The 23,965-nt window shown below is 38.9% G+C and overlaps 1 protein-coding gene across 3 annotated transcripts in view; it reads right to left on the reverse strand.

The window, feature by feature from the left end:
- Window positions 1–4,389: 4,389 nt before the first annotated feature.
- The window catches only part of PLOD2 (procollagen-lysine,2-oxoglutarate 5-dioxygenase 2), a 91,062-nt gene continuing 71,486 nt past the window's right edge, over window positions 4,390–23,965 (reverse strand). The window contains exons 10-20 of one of the 3 annotated variants that reach the window (XM_060242313.1): window positions 21,910–22,031; window positions 20,111–20,215; window positions 19,039–19,164; window positions 17,692–17,833; window positions 16,501–16,563; window positions 12,809–12,922; window positions 12,530–12,595; window positions 11,191–11,295; window positions 10,686–10,832; window positions 9,424–9,546; window positions 4,390–4,896 (exon numbers count right to left, since the gene is read on the reverse strand). In XM_060242313.1, the coding sequence (XP_060098296.1) occupies window positions 4,741–4,896; window positions 9,424–9,546; window positions 10,686–10,832; window positions 11,191–11,295; window positions 12,530–12,595; window positions 12,809–12,922; window positions 16,501–16,563; window positions 17,692–17,833; window positions 19,039–19,164; window positions 20,111–20,215; window positions 21,910–22,031 (1,269 nt within the window). In that variant the 3' untranslated portion in view covers window positions 4,390–4,740. Of the gene's footprint in view, window positions 4,897–9,423; window positions 9,547–10,685; window positions 10,833–11,190; window positions 11,296–12,529; window positions 12,596–12,808; window positions 12,923–16,500; window positions 16,564–17,691; window positions 17,834–19,038; window positions 19,165–20,110; window positions 20,216–21,909; window positions 22,032–23,965 lie in introns of those variants that run through there. The other 2 variants (XM_060242314.1, XR_009555588.1) reach the window with 2 other exon arrangements.

Here is a 23,965-nt window from a genome sequence, read left to right on the forward strand (position 1 = left end):
TTACCCTGCTGTCCTTGGGGTAGCTTTCTGGGTGCTGGGATGAAAGTGCAGAAGCTGTGAAGGCAGAAGGGTGTTGTTGGAGAGAACAGGCCCTATAACATTATCCCTGGCATGGACTGCTGCACACAACTTATTTGTCCTCTCGTCCTTTTGGTGGTAACAGACTCAAAGTGGTTACCAACCACAAGTCTTACAGTGCAATGACCTTGCTTGCTGTTATGGAACATAGGGCAAATGCCAAACTGGAAGAAGTTATGATTATCACACTGGGCAGGTACCAAAAGAGCCATATTGCCACAAGATTTGGCATATTGAAAGTTGCATGTTGCTCTCAAGCCACTGAATACTATTACTATAACTGGTACACTACACTGCTCTCAACTGCTAACAGCAACACTGGGAGTCTGATTTATGTTAGCAAAATCAAATGAAAGTTGAAGGGTTAAATTCTCTTTCATCATGCAGCCCTAATCCAAAATGGGTCTGCATATGCATACACATTTTCAGTGCAGTGATTATATCACAGATTCTATCTGCAAATTTCTGTGAAAAGCACACACAAAAAAGTCTGAAATTATTGGAATCCTCAAAGTCAACAGATAATAGCTATAACATATACGAAGCCAAACGACAATGCCTGGCCTTTGTGTTTAACTTGAAGCAATTGTATGGCATCTAGCTGGCATGAATTCAAAGCTTGGGAAGTGGCACATTTCCAAGATTCTTCTTTGAAGAACTGTTAAAGGCAAACCTTCAACTGACTTTCCTAGTGAGTGCATGACCAAGAGTCCAGTTTTTGATCCTCTCTTTGTCAAGGTCCTTGCCATGAAGTGATGTCATGCAGATAAGCTGATGGTTTTTGTGACTAGTCTGGCAACTCCTGCACTGCCTCTTACTTTATTTGGTAGCAAAAGTTACTTAAACATAACTCCAAAGATCCTTTGTTGCCCAGACAGATGGCTGGGATTGTCAAAGGTACGTTGACCACCTGTTTAGAGGGTATTACAAAACAGAAGCATATGTGTAGACCTATGATGTACAGAATCACACATTTTTAAATATTTGAAGGAAAATATATTAAAATAAAACTTTACTGGGGATAATTTTGGTTTGAGATCTCCAGACACATATCAGTTAGCTATTCATGTGGAATAATCTGCAGAATTTGTTTTCTTTGCTCAATTTTTAGTAAAGTTGTTTTAAAAAGTCTGTTCTTTTACCATCACTCAGTCCTAGGTTGAACACTTTGGTGTTCAGCTATCCCTACTTCAGGCTAATGCCAGGAATAACCTTATTAAACAAAGACTACTTTCATTACAGAGAATCCTGGAATTCGCATAGGTGCAGCACAGATCTCATCAAAAGAACCTAGTCATTCAGTATTTGTACTTAAGAAATCCACCTAGAATGGGAAACGTGCTGTGGTTGTGCTTTTTTCTTTGCAGTATATCAACTATGAAATGCAAAATAAGGAGATGACCAAGTTCAACAAAAATACCGTTCAAAATCTACTTAATGGTTCAGCACAGACATAACATGAAAACATGGTTTATTTTTACAATGGTTAATTTGTGAAGCCAGGATTTGACTTGCACAATAATCCAAATCCCCGTTTGCCTCTCCCCTTGAAGTTTCAGCTGGTATCCCCAGCCTGCATTGAGCTGGTGCCAAGAAACAAGCCAAATTTAAGCCAGTTTGTCTGCACTTGTATGTCATGCAAAATTATCATTAAAGCTAACCATGGTTAATGTCAGTTTTAAGCCAGATCCTAGTTTGACATATCCTAACTTCTGACAGTTTAGTTTATATGATTAAATGAGAATCAGTGCTATATAGTGGTTTGTCAGACTAGGATTTGGGACAGGCAGGCAGAAATCCCCACCATGTCATCAGCCTTGCTTGGGGGGAATGTTTCTCAGAAGAAGAAGAAGATATCTTTACTCCTTTACTACCTGAAGGAGTCTCAGAGCAGTTTACAATCTCCTTTTCCTACCCCTCCCCACAAAAGACACCCTGTGAAGTAGGTGGAGCTGAGAGAACTTTAACAGAAACTTCATTTGAGAGGAACAGCTCTTTGAGAACTTGTGACTGACTCGTGGAGGAGTGGGGAATCAAACCCGGTTCTCCCAGATAAGAATCCGCACACTTAACCATTATACCAAACTCAGCCACATCTACCTATAAAATCATTGTGAGAATAAAATGAAGAAGGAAATACTATGCTCTGAATTATGTGAAGGAAGGTTGGGATAAAAACATATTACATAGATACTTGAGTTGTCCATGCTTGTACAATCACACTCATAAATTAATTTAACTAATTAATTAAAACGAGGTTTAAATGTAAAAACAAAGCCAATATCACTTAATTACATATAAGAGCAAGAAGACTGCAAGCTGATTGCTTTGTACACATGGGCTCTTCTCCCCCCTGTCTTGAAAAGCCTTCTAAAGCAACACTTGTTGCATTAGGGAATGAAGGCTTAGCTTAAACACAAATGTGTGTTCAAGAAGTTTAAACTTCCTTTGTATCCTAGTCATGTGGTACTGATATTTCTTAGAAAAATATGCTTTAAAGTTGATAAGGAGGTATAATGAATGACTATTTATTAATAAGGTCAGCTCTGCTGGGTCAGACAGATCATCCATGTAGCCCTATTTCCCTCAGTGTTTAACCAGATTCCTGCTGCTGCCTCCTGCTATTTAGAGGTATAATCATCTGGATCCATCCACATTAACTTAAGCAGATTCATGTTTTCTGAAAACGTTGCAGCAATATTTACTGATCTCCTCCTCCCACTGCAGACCTCTACTATATTGCTCCTGAGGGTCCACTAACCTCCAGGAACAAAATTTGGAAGGTGAGGGAAGAATCAGCAATAATTATTACTTCTCGTAAGGACACAAGGTTTCTTAGATAAGGACACAAGGTTTCTTAGACTAGATAAAGGCTAGTTTTTCTCAACATGGGTGGTTCCATTGATGGACCTATGATCATTAACGTGTGTAGTCCCTCTTTTAAATCCACCTACACTAGCACCCATCAGTTTTCATGGGACACCAAATTTTATTGCTTGTTCTACTTTCCATACTTTCTCCTGTTGCGCATTTACTGGATTTTCCAGACATCACTCCAATACTTTGGAATGATCTTCTTGAAGAACTTGCGACAGCTTTGGCTCTGATGCAGTTTTACGAAGTGTGCAAAACTGAACTTTTTTTGAATAACACTTCTGGGATCTTTTGACCATGGATATATATTCTGCCTGGATTATTTTTTTTAAGTAGCTATCTATTAAACGGGCATGATAAATTGTAGTTTTTATTGCTGTTGTTGTTCCTTTTATTGTTCTTTATCTTTTATTTTAAAGAATTTTCCCACTAAACTTGCCTTGGGTCTCAGCTGTCTGGGAGAAAGGCAGGGATATAAATCTTTTAAATAAATGAAATCACCTCATCTTTATAAGTATCATAAGTGAATTGTCAAGTCATACTGCTGCATGAAAATAAAATATATCAGAGGACAAACTTTTGTTTACATCAAGCTGAAACTGTAGGGATTAGTCAATACTATATGTTAATTCACATTTTAGGCCAACCCTTGAACAATTATCACTCAAGAAGATTACACATGCATAGCAATTTTCCTGCTTCATGATTATCGTTAAGCAGGAGCTGATCTCACTAAATTTCCTGTAGAAATGCAGTGCACCAGAAGCATCATAAATTTCATGTTTTCAAAAAATTCCCCCCCACACACAGAGTTTCTCCCCCAAAGTGGAAGCCACAAAATGGGACATATGAGAAATGGCTTTATTGCTGAAGACTGCCGAGTAGGACTGAAAAATGTAAAGCACTCATTAATTTACATGCACACTCCAAAATATCATATTTAACAACAAAAAAACTAGGATTCTCTGCTCACAAAACAGACCAAACATAGTATATTTCTAAAGCAGACACAATAAAAGCCCTTCTTAATTTAAGATATCTTTATTTTCCACCAGGCTTTTTAAAAAGTGTGCATTTTAGCACCTCAGGTTTCATGGTTTCAGCATTTTTTTTTTCAAGTGTAACCTTTAAATTACAAACAGTAGGCACATCAGGGATTATTTAAAACTGATCCCTTAGTAATGAAAACAAGTCAAAACCCGCAAAATTTAAGAAGAGCAACTTCAGCTATTTATCGATTTCCTGATAAAAAAAAAATTCAAGTAGTATTAAATAAGAGTAGAAAATTTGGTTTTCAAGACATGCTGGTATTAAGGTTTACCAGGATTCTGGAAAGAGAGCTTGGATGGCCAGCGCTGATCTGGTGCAAAAAGTTATCTTCTAAATAATTCAGACTGACCAAAGGACACTTGGTGAATTCTGAAATATTTCTTCTTTTAAAACTGTTTTTTTTTACAACCTGAAGAAACCATATATATTTGCACCAACAATTTGCATTCATTTAAGAACTGGAAACACTCATGAAAAGTCTATGTTGTGGGATTCTTTCTCTCTTTAAAGGCAGCAAAAGAGATTGAACACTTGTTTTTTATTTTGTGACTCAAGGCTCAGAGCAGATCCGTGAAGACTTCCAATGACTTTGCAAAAACTGTTTCCCCAATATTTTAGCCCAAAGTAAAGCAGCTCTCTCTAGAACAAGCTTCTTTTGTCATCATCTTCTGCAAGAAGAATTATAAATAAGAGTTCGTCATCGGGAGCCAAACGTCTTTTAAGAGGCCAGGGAAATTGTTAGGGGTCTATAAATGATACTGCAATGTATCTTGTTCCATTCAGAATGGGAAGCCCTTCATGTAAATGAGTAAGTCTTCCTGGATGCATGAAACTCCATCCTTTCCTAGGAGACTCAATCGAACAGTTGTACCTCAGAAATTTACATCCACCTCCCTACAAGAGAATTAAAAAATATTTTAGATTGTAGTCTTCAAGCTGCTCCATAGAAATAGTTAGAAACTGAAATTCTGCAGTGTTAGGTGTTTTGAAGATCATCACATTAATCAGAATTCCAGTTCTGTCATAAAAAAAATAATGGTATTATATTGGGAGATCAGAGAATATCCCACCTAAATTGGCCACAATAGTTGAGATTCCCCTACCAGTTCAGATATAGGTCCCTCCTCTAAAATTCAATGTCCATTTTGAAAACGTCTTATAAAATAGCTTAGCCTGTCTGCTTGCCAAGAGAGTGTTATCATTAAGGCCAGAGCTATGACCACATGGACTGCTTTTCTCCAATTCTGATGGCAGACAGATTGGCTAAGTAACCTGGTTTTGTTTAAAGATTTGTTTTTGACATTTTAAGTCATTCTGAGACCATTTTAACTGGAAAAAAGCAAGTTAAGATGCCAAAGTAATAAATAATTCTAGTGAACCATGAGTGACTGAAAACACACCTAGGCCAAATACAATTCCCTCCCCTGAAGTATGCCATCTAGCTCTTCAGATATTAGCAAGAAGGACTTTTAAGAACTGTTCCTAATTTTCAGAATGCCCTCCTCTCAACTGCCCTCCTGACACTTGACCACTTTGTTTCAGGTGCAAGGTTAAATCATTTTTTTCATCCAGATATTATATTGGATTCATTGAATTCTGACTAAAATTATAGGAATCTGACTAAAATTCTAACTTTGCTACCCCCTTCCACAGGCTGGAGTTATTTTTAAATGTCCATCAGCATGACATAACTTCCAGGGAAGTTTTGTGCAGATTGGACTTAGGGGGGCACAAGTAATGGCCCCCCAAAGAAGATGCCCTAATAAATTGCTTTTCTGGGAAATGTCAGGTACAGGTTCAAAAGTGAAGAGAATGGACCCCCTGCAAGCTACACACACCAATTGCACAGGGAACCTCACCCTGCCACCTACTCCTCTACAATCTCTCCATAATGGGGGAGGATTACATTTCTGAGGTCTCAGTTACAGATGCAGGGCTCTGAGTCACCCTGTCTCTCTATTCGTGCTGAAAAGAGGGGCTTAGCATTTATATCATCCCATCCCTTCTGACTGTAAATATTTCTGTGTGCCATGAGAGTGAAAGTGGGTGCAAAGGGTGTTCATCATGAGGGGAAGATGTCCTTCACCCCCTGCATCCCACAGGCCTCCATCCCTAGGTACCAAACCCATCTGCCAACCCACTGAAGCCCTGCCCTAGAATAGCATCATCATGGGGCTTCAAAGCCTCCTCTCAGGGCTCTCTCAGTCCCACCTACCTCACAAGGTGTCAGTTCAGGGCAGAGGATGGAAAGAAGATTGCAAGCTGCTCTGAGACTCCGAGAGAAGGGTGGGATATAAATCCAACTTCCTCCTCCTCCTTCCAGCCCAGCACCAGAAAAGCAGCTGTGCCTCCTGCCTTCTCCAGTCCTCAGCCCCCATTTCCAGTCACAGTTTAGAAAAATTTCCACATCACCCCCAATGACCTCTGAGTGGCAGAGCCTCAGGATGTCACACCCATGTCCGGAGGGGCACATGCCCCAACACTTGTCCTCCTCTGTCCTTCACAGGCACCTGCAAAGGGTGCACCCAGCTATGTTGCTGCTGGAGGAGAGAATGGCAGCCAGCAGGAAGATGAAGAGGCCCACTCCTTCTCAGCATGGAGAACAGGAGGGGGAACAGAAGGCCCCTCCAAGAAAGGCTCCCAGCACTTGGGATGCTGTGGGTGGGATATCAAGGTAACCAAGGTGTCATTCCCCTAGGGACACTGACAATGCCATCCAAAAGGGCTATGTAGAAGGTTCAGGAAGCTGTCACTCACTTAATTGACAAGATGATTGTTGTGGATGGCCAACGCTTCTCCCTAGTGGAGAATGCAGCCTTTCATCAGTTGCTGCAACCTCTGGCTCCCTGGTACTCCATCCCCTCATGGAGGACCATGAGCTAACAAGCCATGCACTGCTCTTACCTGCCATGCACTGCTCTGCGATGGGTCAAGGCTCAGTTCTTCAGAGCACAAGGCAGAACCATGCTCTTCACAGCAGACCTCTGGAACAGCCAGTAGCACAGCTACCTCTCCCTTACCACCCAATGGTGGCAAGAGGGGAGAATTCTGCCACTGGGCTAAAAAGTGGTTCTGCTCCATGAGCAGGGGATGGATGCAGACCACACATTGCAAAACACTGCCACCATGATACATAGTGGTTTGAGGGAGTAGGTGGACAATGGCAACATTGACTGTGGCTACATGGTCATGGATGCCTTCACCAACATGCTGCCAGTGTTGAAGGCTGTGTGCCTCAAGGGCATTGTCCGCCTGGCGCACAGAGATGTGGGCCTTGCTCCAGACCTACTGGTGTTTGGTCACCCATTTCTTATGCAACATCAACTCTCCTCATCTATGCATGAGAGGCAGAGGGAGAGGATGATCTCCCTGAACCTACCCACCTGCTCATCCTGGACCTACCCAACTACTGAAACTCCACCCATGCTATGATTGCACATTTGGGGGAGCAGCAGACCACAGTGCAGGATGTCATCTCCTCCATGACCATCCTGCACAATGAAGAGACACTTAACATCAGCTCCAACAACTGGCTGACCCTCTCCCAAATGATGCATGTCCTGAAGACCTTCCAGGACACCACCAATGTGCTCTGTCCATATGGTCAGCCTGGGGCAAGTCACCCTGATTTGAGAGCTGGACCACGTGCTGGCCTCTGCACTGGGGAGTCCCTGTTGAAACCCTGGGGATGTCTGCCTTTCTGTCCTTCAGAACCTGCTTTTGGAGACTTGGGGGGAGGGTTCTTAATGTAGATGGGATGATTGCCTTTCTTTCAGTATCTGGCTGGGGAGGGAAAGTCTGCCTAGGTGAAGCTTCCCTGTGAGCTTGGTGTCACTGGCTTGGTCCTGAGCCATTCCATAGACTACTATAACTGCAGCTGTTTTTTTCAGAAAAAGCACTGGTGAGACCTTTGTTGGAGGGTATAAATGCGAAGGGGTGAGAGGATATAAACGTGGGTCCTCAGCTGAGGCACCCAGTAGCCAAGCTGCTATGCTCGGCATGAGCAAAGAGATGGGGTTGCTCAGAGCCCTTAGTCCACCTAACATCCAATCCCCACCACTAAAGAGTGTTCACAATCAGCAGGGGTTGGAGATTATAAAATCTGGGTCCCCACCCAAGGTATTTACTTGAAGAGAGAGAGGGGTGGCTCAGAGCCCTGAGCCCACATAACACTGAAACCCCACCAGGGGAGAGATGTTCACCATCAGGAATAAATTAATGTGCTCTGCTATTAAAGTTCCCTGCCTCTCTATCTATTTGTCAACTCCCAACAGTGGAGAGGGTGTGAAGCAGAGCTTATATAGCATTCTGATCCCATACAGCGGAATGGAAACTCTGTTCCTGGCAGCCAGCAGTGCCTGTTAAGCTTTGGAGGGCCCCACTGGTGTTTCTAAGGCTGGAGAATTCCACACGCCCTCAGCTGCTTTGAAGTTTGATAAACATTTTGATTGAATTGGAGATAGTCTGTCTGGACATTTATCCATTCACGAACCACTAAGATCCATTTGAAAGTTCATAGAAAATTTGTGCCAGTTGACCTGCCATAAACTTCGGTTTATAACCCACGAACCAGCTAAAATTCATCACAAAATTTAGTTAAAATTTATCACAAAATTTAATTTATGAGTCCATTCATGCCCACCTCTATTCAGGAGAACATTTTTATAAGGGATCAGAACTTCAGCATCATGGAACTATCCAGGAGGGTGCTTTTATAATGGGAAATGGATTGTAGTCTATTGAAATGATTATTGCAATGTTTATTGCTTTTACTATACTGTTTTGTACCTTTACAACCCACTCTTGGCATTGCTTGTGACATGTCATACCTTAGTTATCTTCTTGCCTTGTTTCCTAATTTTGGTAATCCTAGCTCTATTGCATTGTTTAATGGATATTTTATGCTGTTTTGATTAATTTTTCTATACTTCATAATTTGTCTTTAGTTTATCTTTATTCTCAGTGACAAAGGTATGGTATAAATGAAATAAAGAAATGAGTGAATGAATATTTGTATTTATTGGTTTGCGTGAATTTGATTGTTTTTATAGAACTTAACATTCCTGCCTTCATGTTTATGGGCAGGGGGCAACATATATATTATGTAAATACAAATGCAAAATAAAACTAAAAATGCATGCTGAGAGATGAGGCTGGCCATTTTCCCTGGTGAACTATTTGCAAATGCCTCATCACAAAAACAAGTTTCTGACTACGACACTTCCTTTCCAGTGCACACTGGTTACTCTGCCTTATGTCATAATTCAATTATCTGTTTCAACACTAAATACATTATAATGGTTGGATATTAATTATTGAGATACCATTTTTGTGGGTCTCTTGCACATATTTGTAAGGAATATTTTAGTGAAAACTCAAAGCTCAAAAGAACAATTGCAACTGAACATACTACAAACTTACTTGAAAATCTCCTATTTTGTTAAGAGCAATGTTGATAGTAAATGTTGATGCATCATGATGAGGTCTGAGGGATCGCTGTCTGTCAGTAGTGTATTTTACAACAAAATTTAGTAAGGCATGGCCCTGGAAGAAAATAATGGAATTTCTGAAAAAAAATGCATGTATCATTATGAATGAACTAATCCACATCAAAAACAGTCCCCTAAAGAGCCCTGTGGCACAGAGTGGTAAAGCTGCAGTACTGCAATCGGAGCCCTCTGCTCGCGACCTGAGTTCGATCCCAGCGAAAGCTGGTTCAGGTAGCCAGCTCCAGGTTGACTCAGCCTTCCATCCTTCCGAGGTCGGTAAAATGAGTACCCAGCTTGCTGGGGGGAAAGTGTAGATGACTGGGGAAGGCAATGGCAAACCACCCCATAAAACAGTCTGCCGTGAAAACGTTGTGAAAGCAACGTCACCCCAGAGTCGGAAACGACTGGTGCTTGCACAGGGGACTGCCTTTACCTTTTTAAAGTTAAAAATGTGTCTGTTAAAATCAGATAAACACTAGTTGTATCTAACAGCTGTTTTCTACCTTCAAAAGGACACTTCCAGTATGCATTGGGGGGAGGGGGTAAATTCCACATCCCTCTTCCACTGCAGGCACCCACATTGTGCTTAACACTGTTCCTGTAGGTCCCTTCAACCCCTTGGAATGCAATAAGCTAAAGAGGGGGTGGGGGGAATTTAGCTCCACAAGCTCAACTCCACTAATGTTTCTTGATGAATAACATGGGACTTACTTCTTTAGTAGACTCACTTAGGAAGACCCTAAGACATACATAAATAATATAATCTTCACTAGCCCAGTCCAATGGACACTTTGCAGAGACTGAGACTGGATGGGAATATATGACAGGTGTACATGAATCTGCTATTCCCTGCACATACTCCAGTGCCCTCACTTTAAGAAATGGTGAGAAGAAGTGGGCTGCATTGAGTGTAGGGGGACAACGTTATTAGCACCAATGTTATCAGCACCAATTGTTTTAAATTGTTTCTTAATTAACTGATTTTATTATCATGAGTTACCAATGTGTTAGTCTTTTATTGTTATTATGACCAATGCTGTAAGCCGCCCTGAGCCTGCCTCAGCAGGGAGGGCGGGGTATAAATGTAATAAACTAAACTAACTAAACTTAATGTATCAGCACATGGCACCACATCTGCACTTCACTGGACTGAATCCTGTACTTACTGACATGTTAATAACAGCTTTAACCTACCTTTGTGTAGTAGCCAGCAAATACTTTCAGTGTTACAGGTGCAATGAATTCTCTAATAAAATGCAGCCATTCATTCTCCAGCCCAATTTGCTTCATGTGAATGTCATCGGTTGGAACATTTTCATATCCTCCAGAAATTCGGCTATCCTTAAAAAAAAGTCATCACATTTCTTATTTTGTCTATAATTTCCCTATATATTCTAATAGATTGGCTTCTGTCAGCATAGGATCATCACCTCACATATACCACTGAGGGCAATGATGCCCTAATAGCCTCTCCTAGTTGATTCCAGCCCTTGTCTAGATGCATGCATGCTGCAGAATTCTGGCCATTAGCTGGAACTGGAGCTCCACATACAAGCTCTCAGAAATCATGTGTTGCAAGAACAGGATGGGTTAAAATCATTCCCACACTTTTGCCTTTCTTTTAACAATATATGTAATTGAAAACACTATTGTTTAAATAAAAGAAAATATTAAATATTTTTTCAAGAATAATGCTTACATGATGTCTGCCACCAGACCATTGTCCATAATGTTCCATTTCTTCCACCAGTTCATCACAGGCTGTCTCAGAAAATATGGGGAACCAAAACACATCTGGACATGGCTACAAGAGGAAAATATACACAAATGGTGTAGCATTAACACTTTTTTACTATGTGCTGTACTTGACATAACTGCCAGAGGACCTTTTGGTTACATTTCAGAATTTAGTCACATCGCCAAAGATAAAGAGTTCCTGTCTGTTGAACTGAAGGACATAAGTACACAAGCAAAGCCCTGCTGGATCAGATAATCTAATCCAACATCCTGTTAGCTTGTGATCTTAAATTGTGAACATAACTCAGCATCTTAATATTATTATATCTTTATTCCTTCTTTCAGGCCATGTCTGAAAGTGGCTCATATTGATTAAAAATTCAATACTCAGTGTTCACATTAAAACTCAGGCTTAGAAACAAGACACAAGACACATATGGAAAAGTGGGGACATAGAGGAGTGATGGTACCAGAGCAAAATGGTGAGCTACAAACAAGTATTTACATCCTACTGGAGCAATGCCAACCTTCCATTTATTATGTTTTTTTTCCCTTGGGAATGGAAAAAAAATGCAGCCTCCCATCTGCTCTTAGACATTTGGCCATCAGCTGAGGCCAACAGCATTCTTCCCTCTTAGTTATATAGTCACAGAACATAACAAAAATAGTTATGGGCTGTTTTTCTGCATAATGTATTTGGACAGCATTTAAGAAAAAAGTTATATGAACTCTCTAATTATCTGAAAGAAGAAACCATTTCAGTGGCTGGTAGGGTCAGTCAACATGGAGTAGTTTCCTATCACATGTTGCAAGAGCCCACACTATGTCATATATCTATTTATTTTTTCCAGTTTTCATATTTTGGCGGGGCGGGGAGAATGCTTTTCTTTCCAGTAATTTGATTTCTATGAAGCATTACTGGCACAATTATGTGATCAACTGAAGTAGCTGCCCAAGGGCAATACTAGCTGCAAAGATCTGGATCCAATTTCCCATGCTAGGGGGACACATTGTGTAGACAGGCATGTCATGAAAATCTGTTCAAACAAGCTACAGAAGACAATCAAAGGCCACATGAGCAGCCTTCCATAAAAACACGGTTTTTTAGGAGTCCAGCAGTCCATCTAATTCAATATCCAGTTTATTGCACTGACTAGCTAAATGTTCCTTTCTGGGTAGTTCACAAATGGGGGGGGGGTGGGGGGAGCATCAATTAGGTCAGCCCAGTTTTCCATCATTGCTTTTCAATGTCATGCCATCCATTTTTTTTTATAACTTTGTCAATGAGAACTTCTACGCACCTGTTCCACTATATTTTCAGTGAAGATCTTTGAATAGTTGGGGTTTATATAGATTTCTTTCCATTCCTGAAAGCAATATTTTGAAGAAAAGCTAGTCATTAATATTTCAAAGAAATACTGAAATGCTTACAACACAGAATTTTTTCCAATATTCAGCAGGGAAACTAAACCACAGAAGCCTCACATTTTGTTTTTTGGTTGGTTTTTAAACATTTGTATCTATTGTCTTAAAAACAATCCACCCTGATGCAACTATGTATTGCATATTTTAATACATACCACAGGATTTTCAAAGATCTGCCAGAGGTCATTGTTGTAGTGAGAAATATTGTAGTTGGCAGTTGACAAAAGTCGCCCAAATTCATGTCTGTTAGTGATGTACATAAAAAGACCCTATTGCCAGACAAAAACATCTGTATGTTAGTGATTACATTCACAACTTCGAAATAGTGAAGGAACTTCATCATCATCCAGTGCTTAGCTATTCAAGTTCACCGATATCCAAATATTAACCCCATCCCCCTATTAAAACGTAACTCAAATTTCATTACTTAGTTTTCCTGAACTTCTAACTTTTGCCAATTTGTGGGTGAGGGATTTAAAGAAATGACACTAACCAAACTAATCCTGACTCTTCAGTGAGCAGACATTAATTAGGATGTTCAGAGAGGCTGTGACAAAGAGTGGTGGACTGGATGGGCCATTGGCCTGATCCAACATGGGCTCTTCTCTTATGTGGGTTCCATATTTATAAACTGACATAACTGATTATGAACCATTGTTAGGATTCTGTTCATGGGGAAAGTGTTAGTATTTCTTTGTTCCATAAACTTTGAAATAGTTGTACTCAGACTTAAGTTTCTTAGGAATATTAAAGATTAGAACACCAGACGAAAAAGAGGTCTGTGTCAGAATTCTATAGACTATTTCAGTTCCTTTCTTAGGAGTTCCTTTGTTGAGTAGACCTGTAATAGAAATGATTACTCCTTAAAGTTTCAATTTTATCAGTAAGTTAGAAAGGACAAAGATAATCAAAATGGTATATATTAATATAGCAAAAACCAATGTTACCAAGTTTTCAGTCATAGATGCATTTTTACCCATCATGACCCAGTTCTATGGCTTTTTGCATTCCCAAATCAAGATGTGTCAGCAACCATATCCACTTTTCGGGTGACTGGCACACTGACATCCCAGCCACCTGTAAGACAGGCATCAATTAGGTCAGCCCAGCTAACCCAAATATACTGCTGGTAGAATCAGCATGGAAGCAGGAGTGTGGGGACAGCAATCATTTCACAGAAGCCAATGGCAGTAGCTTTAAACCCACATGATAATAGGCACTTCTAGGAAGCACTTCCTGTTTGGCTTCTGGGTTTGTGGTTACTGTCACCGACACCGCTGTTGACTGTAAGGTCTCCAAGTGCTTAACGCAGGATATGCAAAATGCTATTTACAGACAGATACACTAGTGCAAAATTGTATGTATAGAGTGCAAATCTTCATTGTTTGGACTAGAAAATAAGTGCTATAATTCTAATATATAAACACACACAAACACATGCTGAATCCATAGCTCTTATTAAATACATATATGCAACAAGGTGCATCAAAACACACTGTCAAATTTTGGGCTTTTATGCAGCACATCTGTCTGCTATTAAAATACACCACACTACTGTCCAGTTTTATGCTCCATTACAATTAATGGAATTACATCCACATAGAACTGGGAAAATGCAGTGGTAAAACACATTTCCAACCACGTGTGTATTTAAAATTGTGTCCTTGCTTTAGACACAATTCTCAAATCGAATGAAGGAAAGCCACAATCAACTCTTCCTTGAACTTCAGTTTTTATTAAGCAATGTATGCATGAATCTTAGGAAGAGAGTAGAAAATAATCCTTATATAAGCAACATATTTTATTGTTCCAGATGGTGGAATGGATAATTTGAGAACCTGGCTTCAACAACCCACTGAAATGCATTCCAGTGCAACCACTTAAAAGCCCATTATGGCATATTTAACAAAGCCATCCATGTTCTGATTCTCTCTTGATGTGATGACTGAAAGACAGATACCACTTAACTCAGCTATATATTACAATACTTTTTTTCACTCTTAAAATAAAGTCCAATTTGAAATGTAGTTCCGCCTTCCTCAGTTAGCTAGCACTGGCAGTTAGCAGTTAAAATCTTGTCATCCCATATGTGCAGAGTGGTTCCATTTACTTATTAATTGCTCTATAAATCTTGCACCTAAAGCAACAAATAAAAATGAGATAACAAAATAAATATAGTGCTTGAGTAAAACTCTCCAAGCACTTTTGATTCCTGTGGGCAACAATCCCCCAAGTTACCCAAGTTCAATGGAACTTGTGTATAAATTTCACTTAAACGCATGGAGTTTTTGCACTTTACCAGAATCCAATGGCCACTTGCTAGTAATGAACATATGAAGCTGCCTTATACTGAATCAGACCCTTGGTCCATCAAAGTCAGTATTGTCTTCTCAGACTGGCAGAGGCTCTCCAGGGTCTCAAGCTAAGGTTTTTCACACCTATTTGCCTGGACCCCTTTTTAGTGGAGATGCCAGGGATTGAACCTGGAACCTTCTGCTCACCAAACAGAAGGCTTGAGCCACTGTCCCTAAAACCTGGGGATCCTCAAGATATGGTTACCTTTAGTTTTATTACGTGAGGTGGGGTGAAATAGATGATAATCTATGGGATTAAGTTACACTGTAATAATTATATCACATCTTGAAGGACTCCCCCCCCCCCCCCGCCACACACACAATATAGTCCAAAATCAACTTTACTCAGAATAACATCAAGCACTGAGGATTTTACTGAGTAACTACTAGCTGAGAACAGTCATGAAAATATGGGCTTCTTTTGTGGCATCTCTTATTTTATGTGATCACCCTCCTGAAGAAGTGAAGAGGGTCACTTACCTTTTACCATTTCAGACAAATATATCATTTTAAATATAAATTTACTATTTCAGTAAATATACATTTAACATTTTCTTCTGCCTATTAGCCTCTTTTTAAAAAGTAGTTATATAGAATTTTTAATTGTGCTCATATTGTGAGTTTCTGTATTTTGATAATAATCTATGACAACACTTTGAATGCTAAAAAGTAGTTTATAAATGTTTAAATAAATGGAAATTTTAAAATGTGCTGGGATGTTATACCATTTTTATCATTCTCTTATACACACTGTAGTACACTAAAAGTGGCCAACATTTTAAAACTGCAGGATATTTTTTCAAACTATTTTCACATGGCCACCAGAAAAAGCTAACTGTTATGTATAAATAAAAACTCACAAAAAAACAGTATCAGTGTAAACCAAGTAGGGATGCCAGCTTCCAGGTAGGACCTGGGGATCCCCCAGAATTAGTTCATCTCTAGACTACAGAGATCAGTTCTGCGGGACCTAGGGCAGTTCCGCAGGGCCTGTAAGACAGCCCTCTTCCGGCAGGCCTATAACACCTAACTGATAATGAGAACATCTCTGGATGGAACAAAATGCTCTTATAGACCGCTGGTTTTATTTTATCTTGTTTTATTAATTATGGTTTTAATTGTACTTGTAAATGTTTTAAATTGAATTGTGTGAATTATTATGTTGTAAGCCGCCCTGAGACACTTCGGTGAGAAGGGCGGGATATAAGTCCATTAAATAAATAAATAAATAAATAAAATTGGGAAAAGGGATGCCTTGAAGGGTGGCCTCTTTGGCATTGTACCCCACTGAGGTCCCTGTCCTCCCTAGGCTCCATTCCCAAATCCCCAGGAGTTTCCCAACCAAGATCTGTCAACCTTATCTCCCATCCCCTGCCAGTGGCCAGAGGAAACCTGGCAAAACTAAAACCAAGAGAAGACGAAAATCTTCCCTTAGGAAAGTACTTGTGCACTGTAATATTTTTTAATGAATAAAAACAAAAAGAGATCAAAACCTTTGGGGGGCTGAGCATATGGAATGTTTCCACTGAAGGGGAGTCTTTTTCCCTTTGCAAAGTCTAAAATGAAGGAGAAGACCAAATCAGTTGACCTTTCCTTGCTCTTTTTCATATTGTTAGAGTGACTGGGTTTCTACTGCCATGCTAGATAAACAACAGCCTTTAATCAAAAGCTGAGATTCTGAAAGAACCTCTGTGAGCAGCATGCAGCTCCAAGCAAAGCTTATCATGTATCAGTTAAAAGTTTGATCTATCAGCTTCTTATCTGCAGCAGGACAGGAAGGGTGGGGGGAACAAACCAGCTCATAGCAGGCTGCTTCACAGCATGAGACTGAACAAAAGACAGCATTTTTCTGATGAGCTACCAAGTCAGATTAGTTGAACATGAGCACATGGTAAGCACAGACTGGAATAATTGATGCTGGGGAAGGCTGAGAACAAGAGAATGTTGATTGGGCTTGTTTTGTAGAATGAGGACAGACAAAAGAAGTCATGCCTTATTAAAGGAAGGAATAAACTTCAATACTTGCCAACTTTTCTTGTTCAATTCAGCAAAATAATTTTTTCAATGAAATAGCTGTTATTTGTTTCTGCTCTGGAACTAGTGTAAATATCAGTACAAGTACAGATTTACATTTGTATTGTCATGATATTCATAATACATTCTCATAATACTGACATTAAGAAAATGTTGGTAACAATGCGGAGCATGGCTCCTGTTTAGCAAACTTCATCTGCCTTGAAATAACAAAAAATCAATCATTCATGCCCTTAAAAAAGACAATCTGAAAATGTAGTAATTATATTGGCATCAGTGCTTTTGCATCATTCATAAAATATGAACAAATTATGATCTATTATTAATCTAGGGCAAAGTCAAGATTCAGAAAAAAAAATTGAATATTTGTGCTATGTCAAAATTACCATATGAAACCAGCAGTAAAAATTCAAAGTACAGAAATTAATTTTGAATTCAGAAGAAGGCAGACTATAATAGTTACTAATTTTCAGTATACTTAAGAATTCAATTTCTATTTCCAAATTCATTTAACTGCTGTCATTTATCTTCTAATGAGGTTAAAAATTCACAAAAATGAATTTTGCTCACAAAAATTGGCTAGTACTTTTAACTGGAAACACACAAATGTTACAAGACATTATCAAGCAGCTAAATTACACATATCTTACCATTTCCCTGGCATTTCTGCAGAAGGTCATGTCAGGATCCAATCTATCACGTGCAAAATAATTTCTCTCTTTCATCTCTGATCTGAGTGCCTGTCCTTTGATTAAGTATATATTAGCAACATAAGGAACATTCCATACACCTCTATAAAAGAAATACAAAATGAACTTTAGAGTGATATTAGGAACACCATTTCATGTTTCATACATTTGGAAAACCAGCAAAGCTCCAAGATGGTTTAACTATTCTAATTAAAATCCATTTATTTTGAACTTGAAATGTGAAGAGAGTTCATATTGCTGAAGCAATTTGTTATAATATTGAGCCACTCCTGAAATAGGATAAAAGTATTGCCAGTTTTAAATAAACTTTCCTTTTATGGATAAATGCCACAAAACTAGCTCTTTACTAGAGGAGTTAAATGCTACCTTTTTCCAGGGGACAATTCTATTTATTATGATATGTTCAGTCACACTTCCACTTGGAGAAAGACAAATATTAAAAGATTCTAAAATTACTTCTAACACTAAGATGCAGATATTTACATAACTCAAATGTCCTTATACCAATGTCTATTTAAACAGCAGCAAGATTATGGGAAAATAAACAAAACTATAGCAGATAATTCTCTGCTTAGAGACCCCTGTTACTCAGATGAAGGTCACAAAAGGGTCTATGATACTTATTCAATGCCAAATAGCTAACATCTCAAACAAAAGTAAACTTGTTCTGTTACAAAACTATGTACCATTTTTCTTTAATTTAAACCATGTGTGTTTCTAGTTAGTTAAAATCCACAGTTAAAACCAATAATTCAGAAAATATTTGATCTGTTTTAATGATGCTTTAAAGGTATGGCTATTTGTGTAGCTGTACTTATGTCAGAGACAAATGAAATTCTAAGCATGAGCAGTCATATACAGATTACCTCTTCTGCCTCTTCTTACTACATGTGAAGGAAAACACACTGCAGGTAAAGGGAAAAGCATGGCAAATGATTCTGGAAGTGCTGAAGATCTGTTATTCAAGAAATTCAGCACAGATAATAGTACCTTCAAAACTCTAGGGAGAGCACACTGGTTTGGAGCCAGACTTCTGCAGTAGGACAAAATGGATACTTGCTGTCGACCCCTTTTTATAGTCAGCCCCTAAAGCCACCAACCTATCTGTTTCTGAGGATCAGGAGATTTGGTGGAGCAGCATGAGATGTGGTATAGAGGCTACACTGAAACATACATACCTAAGAACTAAAACATAATGCATTCATATGTTGTTATCCAAGAAAGAATAAGTTTCCAACTAGCATCTATTTGCAGATGGAATTACTAAATAATATATACTTAGCTTACACTCTGTTCCCTTGGACAATATCCACATAGTCTTCAGATCGAGCATAATATCCATCAGCACTCAACGCTCCCCAAAAGTTGGACCAGAGCTTCCCATGACGGGTTACAAGAGGAGCAATTATCTTTCTGTTAAAAGATACATTAAAAATGGAGATTAACAAAAGAGGGTAATACTCTGAGCTCTTTAAGACTGTGCATGTATTTGTATTTAGCAGATTAAAACAAATACTACCATTCCACTTTTCAGTTTTAAAGCAATCTTTCAAAGATGATAAAATGTAAAACTAAACTACAGAAACTGAGGAACAGATCTACTATTGGAGAAGAATCAAAGGAAGGAGAATAATGGGATGGTTGACAAAATATGGGCCTCACTGGATCTTGAACACTGCTTCAATCACAGAGTGATGTATAGAGAAAGTGGGCATTTCTGAATTAGGCCCATCCAAGTTTTTGAATTTGCATGTTACATATAAACTGATAAAAAACAGTTTGCCAGAGCAATGAACTAAAGGATTTTTTGAACTGAAGAAGCCATAGCTGAATGGTGGAATACATGCTTTGTGTGTTATAGATCTCAGAGACCATCCTTGACATTTTCACTTACAGATCTCAGTTTGAAAAGAACTCTGCTTGCAATTCTGGAAAGCTGCTGCCAATCACAGCAGACAGAACAGGTCTTGGTGGATTAATGGTCTGACTGATAAGGCACCTACTTATATTCTTAACTGGCACCTAGTAAAACAAATTCCTTCACCAGCAGACACACTGTCTCCAAACACTAGATATATCTTAACCTGTGAGCAGGAACTGGATTTATACCAAGATTTATACTAAGATGCCCAGACAACACAGAGGATTCTCTATCACCACGGTATACTAACGACACCAAAGACAGTGCATAGAGCAACAGCACTCGCAGTCCTGATGACTTCACACAGAAAAGTGCAGAAAGACTCTCCTATGAGATATATGTCTTTTATCCTGTGACAAAGCTATTTCAAGGGCTCATAGAAACTAAGACAAGACTGACATGAGTAAAGTCCCCACTCCCTCCCTTCCTCCAACATACCTGTTTTGTTCTATCAGGAGTTTTAAAGTCTGTGGGTTTGTTAAAACAACATCAGCATCTATGCTAAAGTAATAGTCACAGTCTTTGTTCTGGCGACAGACATCCCTTGAAAAAGATAAGAAATGCAAGCCATTAGCACTGGGCACGTGATATGTCCATGGCTCACAATTTTAAGTGGACATAATATGATTAGAAATCTTACTTTTCTCCTTCAGGGTTTTTTCTCTGAACATAACTAGAATCATTTAGAAATATATTACAGATTTTCCAAGTTGTCCCCCAATTTGGGGAAATCCCAAAATATTCTGAAAGATCTGTATCAAATAGTTTTGAGATCCCTTGATTTGGAGAGATTTACTCCCAATATAACTTCAAATCTTCTCCATGTTAAAGCTAATATAGAGTAGGGGTCTAAGAACTCTGTGACTAAATTAACTCAGTTTTAAAATGCTAACAGTCTCACAAATCCCATTGCAAGGAGAAGAGGTGCAATACACGTAAGAGGTTTCATCAATAAACTGCTCCCATACTGCATAACTCCTTCAAGAAAAAATGCATCCTTCTCTATCTAAATAACCAACAGTAAATCTAAAAATAAGTATGAATACAAATTGAAGCTTTACATTTAAATCACTATTACTCTTCCCAAGAGATAGATAGATACAATCTAGAAGTCCCATTGATAAATATATATATATTTATTCTGCTACTGGAATTAAGCTACAAAGTTTACCAAAAATATGAATTGTTGCCTGGTTTAACAACACAGAACAATATCTACCACAGAGTCTTGCACTGCTAAGATATACAAAACACAGTGCATGGTGAGAACATAAACAAACATGAGTTCAAGATGCAATCATGAAAGCTAAAGCATATTTATAATTTTTGTAAGACTTTGAATATATTCACCCTCTACATCCTTAGAATCTTCCATTCTATCAGAATTCACAACAGCTGGTTAAATTCTCATTTTAGAACAGGCCCTTCATAAGACAGAAACCAGCTGTATGCTGTTCATGCAGCATATGCTGCAGGTCAAATACTCAATCTGTTATTCCTGGACTCAATCTGTTATTCCTCCACTGTCCTGGAGAAGAGGTTATTCAGGGGTGAAGGACATTGTGGTTTCTTATGGGATTTGTCAAGGAACAGACAGTGGGTCAGTAGAAGAAGAGTAATGGTTTGTCCCTTAAAATTTCTGAATACAATTGGATTCCAGCACTTGTTTGGGAAGTTTTCTATTGACATTTATAATCTTGTCTATGTCTTGGTTAACCTCTGGAATGGGACACTGCTTGAGCCATTATCAAATAGGTTTCTATGTGCTTCAGTATCAGAATTATTTTGTTTTGTGGGAATAAACAGATATTTTCTGATGTTTTAGGTAAAAACCTCAGTAAATAGGTTATAGAACATTTTTGAAGTGATAAAGCTAAACCACAGAGCTTGATCTAAGCCCTTGACTACACAATTCTTACATTGTTTGTGTGCCTATATTTGAGATTTCGTTTATGTGTTTAAAATCTTTGTAATCTCAAAAGTAAGGATGATGTAATCAACATCTTTATTCTTTTGTCACCTATTCTCTATACTTTAAATATATGTCAGAATCGAAATGATGGCATGTTAATCCTAATCACAAAAAATGTTTCTACATAAGCAACAATAAATGTCCCAAGAGTATCGCAATATATAGCTATAAAACTTAATTTAAACATTATTTGCATATTTTCATTACCTTCCTTACACATTAAAATCTACAAAAAGGTTAACTGTGAAAAATAAAATTTCATTACATTCCCATATTCCTAGCATCGGCTTGACTCAGATTCTCTTCAGGTCCGACAATTTTTATAGTACTAATGATATTCTTGGCTTTTTCCCAGAATTTCTTGATATGCTGTTCATGGTACACCTCCTAAAAGTGTTAGAGTAGACAGTTAATGGTCATTGGGACTACATGAAAATTAAAGACAATAAAATAGTCCACTAGCAGATGGCAGTATATCTAAGAACAGTTGGAAACTAAGGACACAATCTATTAAGTCAGATGTAAATTATACATAGGGTTGCCAACTCTGGTTTGGAAAATTCCTTGATATTTAGAAATGGCGCATGGGGAGGGCCCTCATTGGGATATAATTCCATGGAGTTCACCCACCAAAGCTTCCATTTTCTCCAGGGGAACCAATCCCTATATTCTGAAAATAAGCTGTAATTCTGGGAGACCTACAAGCCCCACCTGGAGGTTGATAATCCTAGTTATGCACTCAGGTGTCTTGCTTCTCCAATCTTGCTCCAGCTGGAGGACCACATGGGTTGGGCTTCTCCTGTGGGTAGCCCACTTCCTGCTGGGCCTGGCTGTGTTACTGATAGAAGACACTCAACCCATGTGGCCCCTGACCTGGAGCAGCCTCCTTCCCTGTTGGTGGCAATGATACTACCCTGGGCTCCTAGGTGCTGTACTGCTGCCATGGCTCATGGCCACAGCCCTGCTGCCACGGCATGGCTCACTGTGGCCATCTCTTCTGACAGCTGTTTCAGCTGTTTGTCCCTTCTCTACTTCCAGACTCCTGAGCAAGTTCCTGATGGGGGATTTGGGGGGCATCATCAGGTGATGGAGGGAGGGTGGGTGAGTGCCTGGGTTCTTCCAGAGTGACTGGTGACAGTTGGGGGCTTGCCCTGTTGAAGTGGCACACAACTCCAGATAGGCTCCTCCCCATTTCCTGAAACAGCTGGGAAGCGGAAAGTGCTGCCAGTCACTCAGCTGTTTTTGTGGCTTTTTGCTGGGGCAGAAAGCACGGCTTTTTGCTCTGGCCAGGACCTGGCATGAACCCCACAAACTGCCCTAAAAGTTTTCGGTAGTCCATGACCGTGGACCCATCATGGACTTTGGTTCCCGAACAATGAACAAGAGAAAATTTGTCACAAATTTGGCTCCATGGTTTGGTTTGCTCCCATCTCTACTGTGGAATCATCAGAATGGCATTTCCTTATATATATATATATATTCAAGTACCAACAACAGAATTTAAAGAATAATGAAATCTGAAAAGTCTAAAAAGATAACATATCAAAATCTTGGGGAAGAGGAATGGCATATTTCTACTTTACTATAACTAGCAGCTTTACTGGACTGATGATTACACTTCAGATGAAACTTCTAATGTTTATAACATTACACTTGGATTTTCTTTTACAAAACTGTATCTCTGAGAGATAATGACTTTTTTTTCCAAAAGCAAAATTATAAACTTCAGTCCACTTTATAATTATAAATTATAAACTTCAGTAAACTTTGCTCTCAGCTTTACAATATAATTGTGAAGCAAATAACTTTTACTTGAGAGTTTGGTAGATATCTTTTACTCGAAATGTTATGGCAAAACAGCAGGAGTTCTCACAGTAAAAATAATGCTGGTAATACAGCAACACAAGATAGAAAAAATTAGTTCAAGATCAACAATTCCCCCCCCCCTCTCAAAGTGTAATCTGTTCCATAATATTTGGATTTTCATCATCCTTAAAGGTGGCTGTTTAGTGCTTTTGTTTTGTTTTAAAGGCATGTCTCTCCTTGAATGTTACTAAATTTTGAGGCAACTCTAGATTGAGTAAAAAATGTATGTTTTCTTTTATGGTTACTCCACAACTCAGGACAAGACTGCAATTGTCATTTTCTGTCTGTTACTAATGTCAACCCAGAAAAATCTGATGTCTGCATTGGAATCACTGATATAAAAATGGCATAAAAGAAGAACACAAAAATGGGAATTTTGGGGGGCCCCCATGCATGATAATAGAGGTCATCCCTACTATGCACAAAACTGAAAGCAATACACACACACGTGTCTG

The sequence above is a fragment of the Heteronotia binoei genome, chromosome 6 (assembly GCF_032191835.1).
Source record: "Heteronotia binoei isolate CCM8104 ecotype False Entrance Well chromosome 6, APGP_CSIRO_Hbin_v1, whole genome shotgun sequence".
Classification (NCBI taxonomy): domain Eukaryota; kingdom Metazoa; phylum Chordata; class Lepidosauria; order Squamata; family Gekkonidae; genus Heteronotia; species Heteronotia binoei.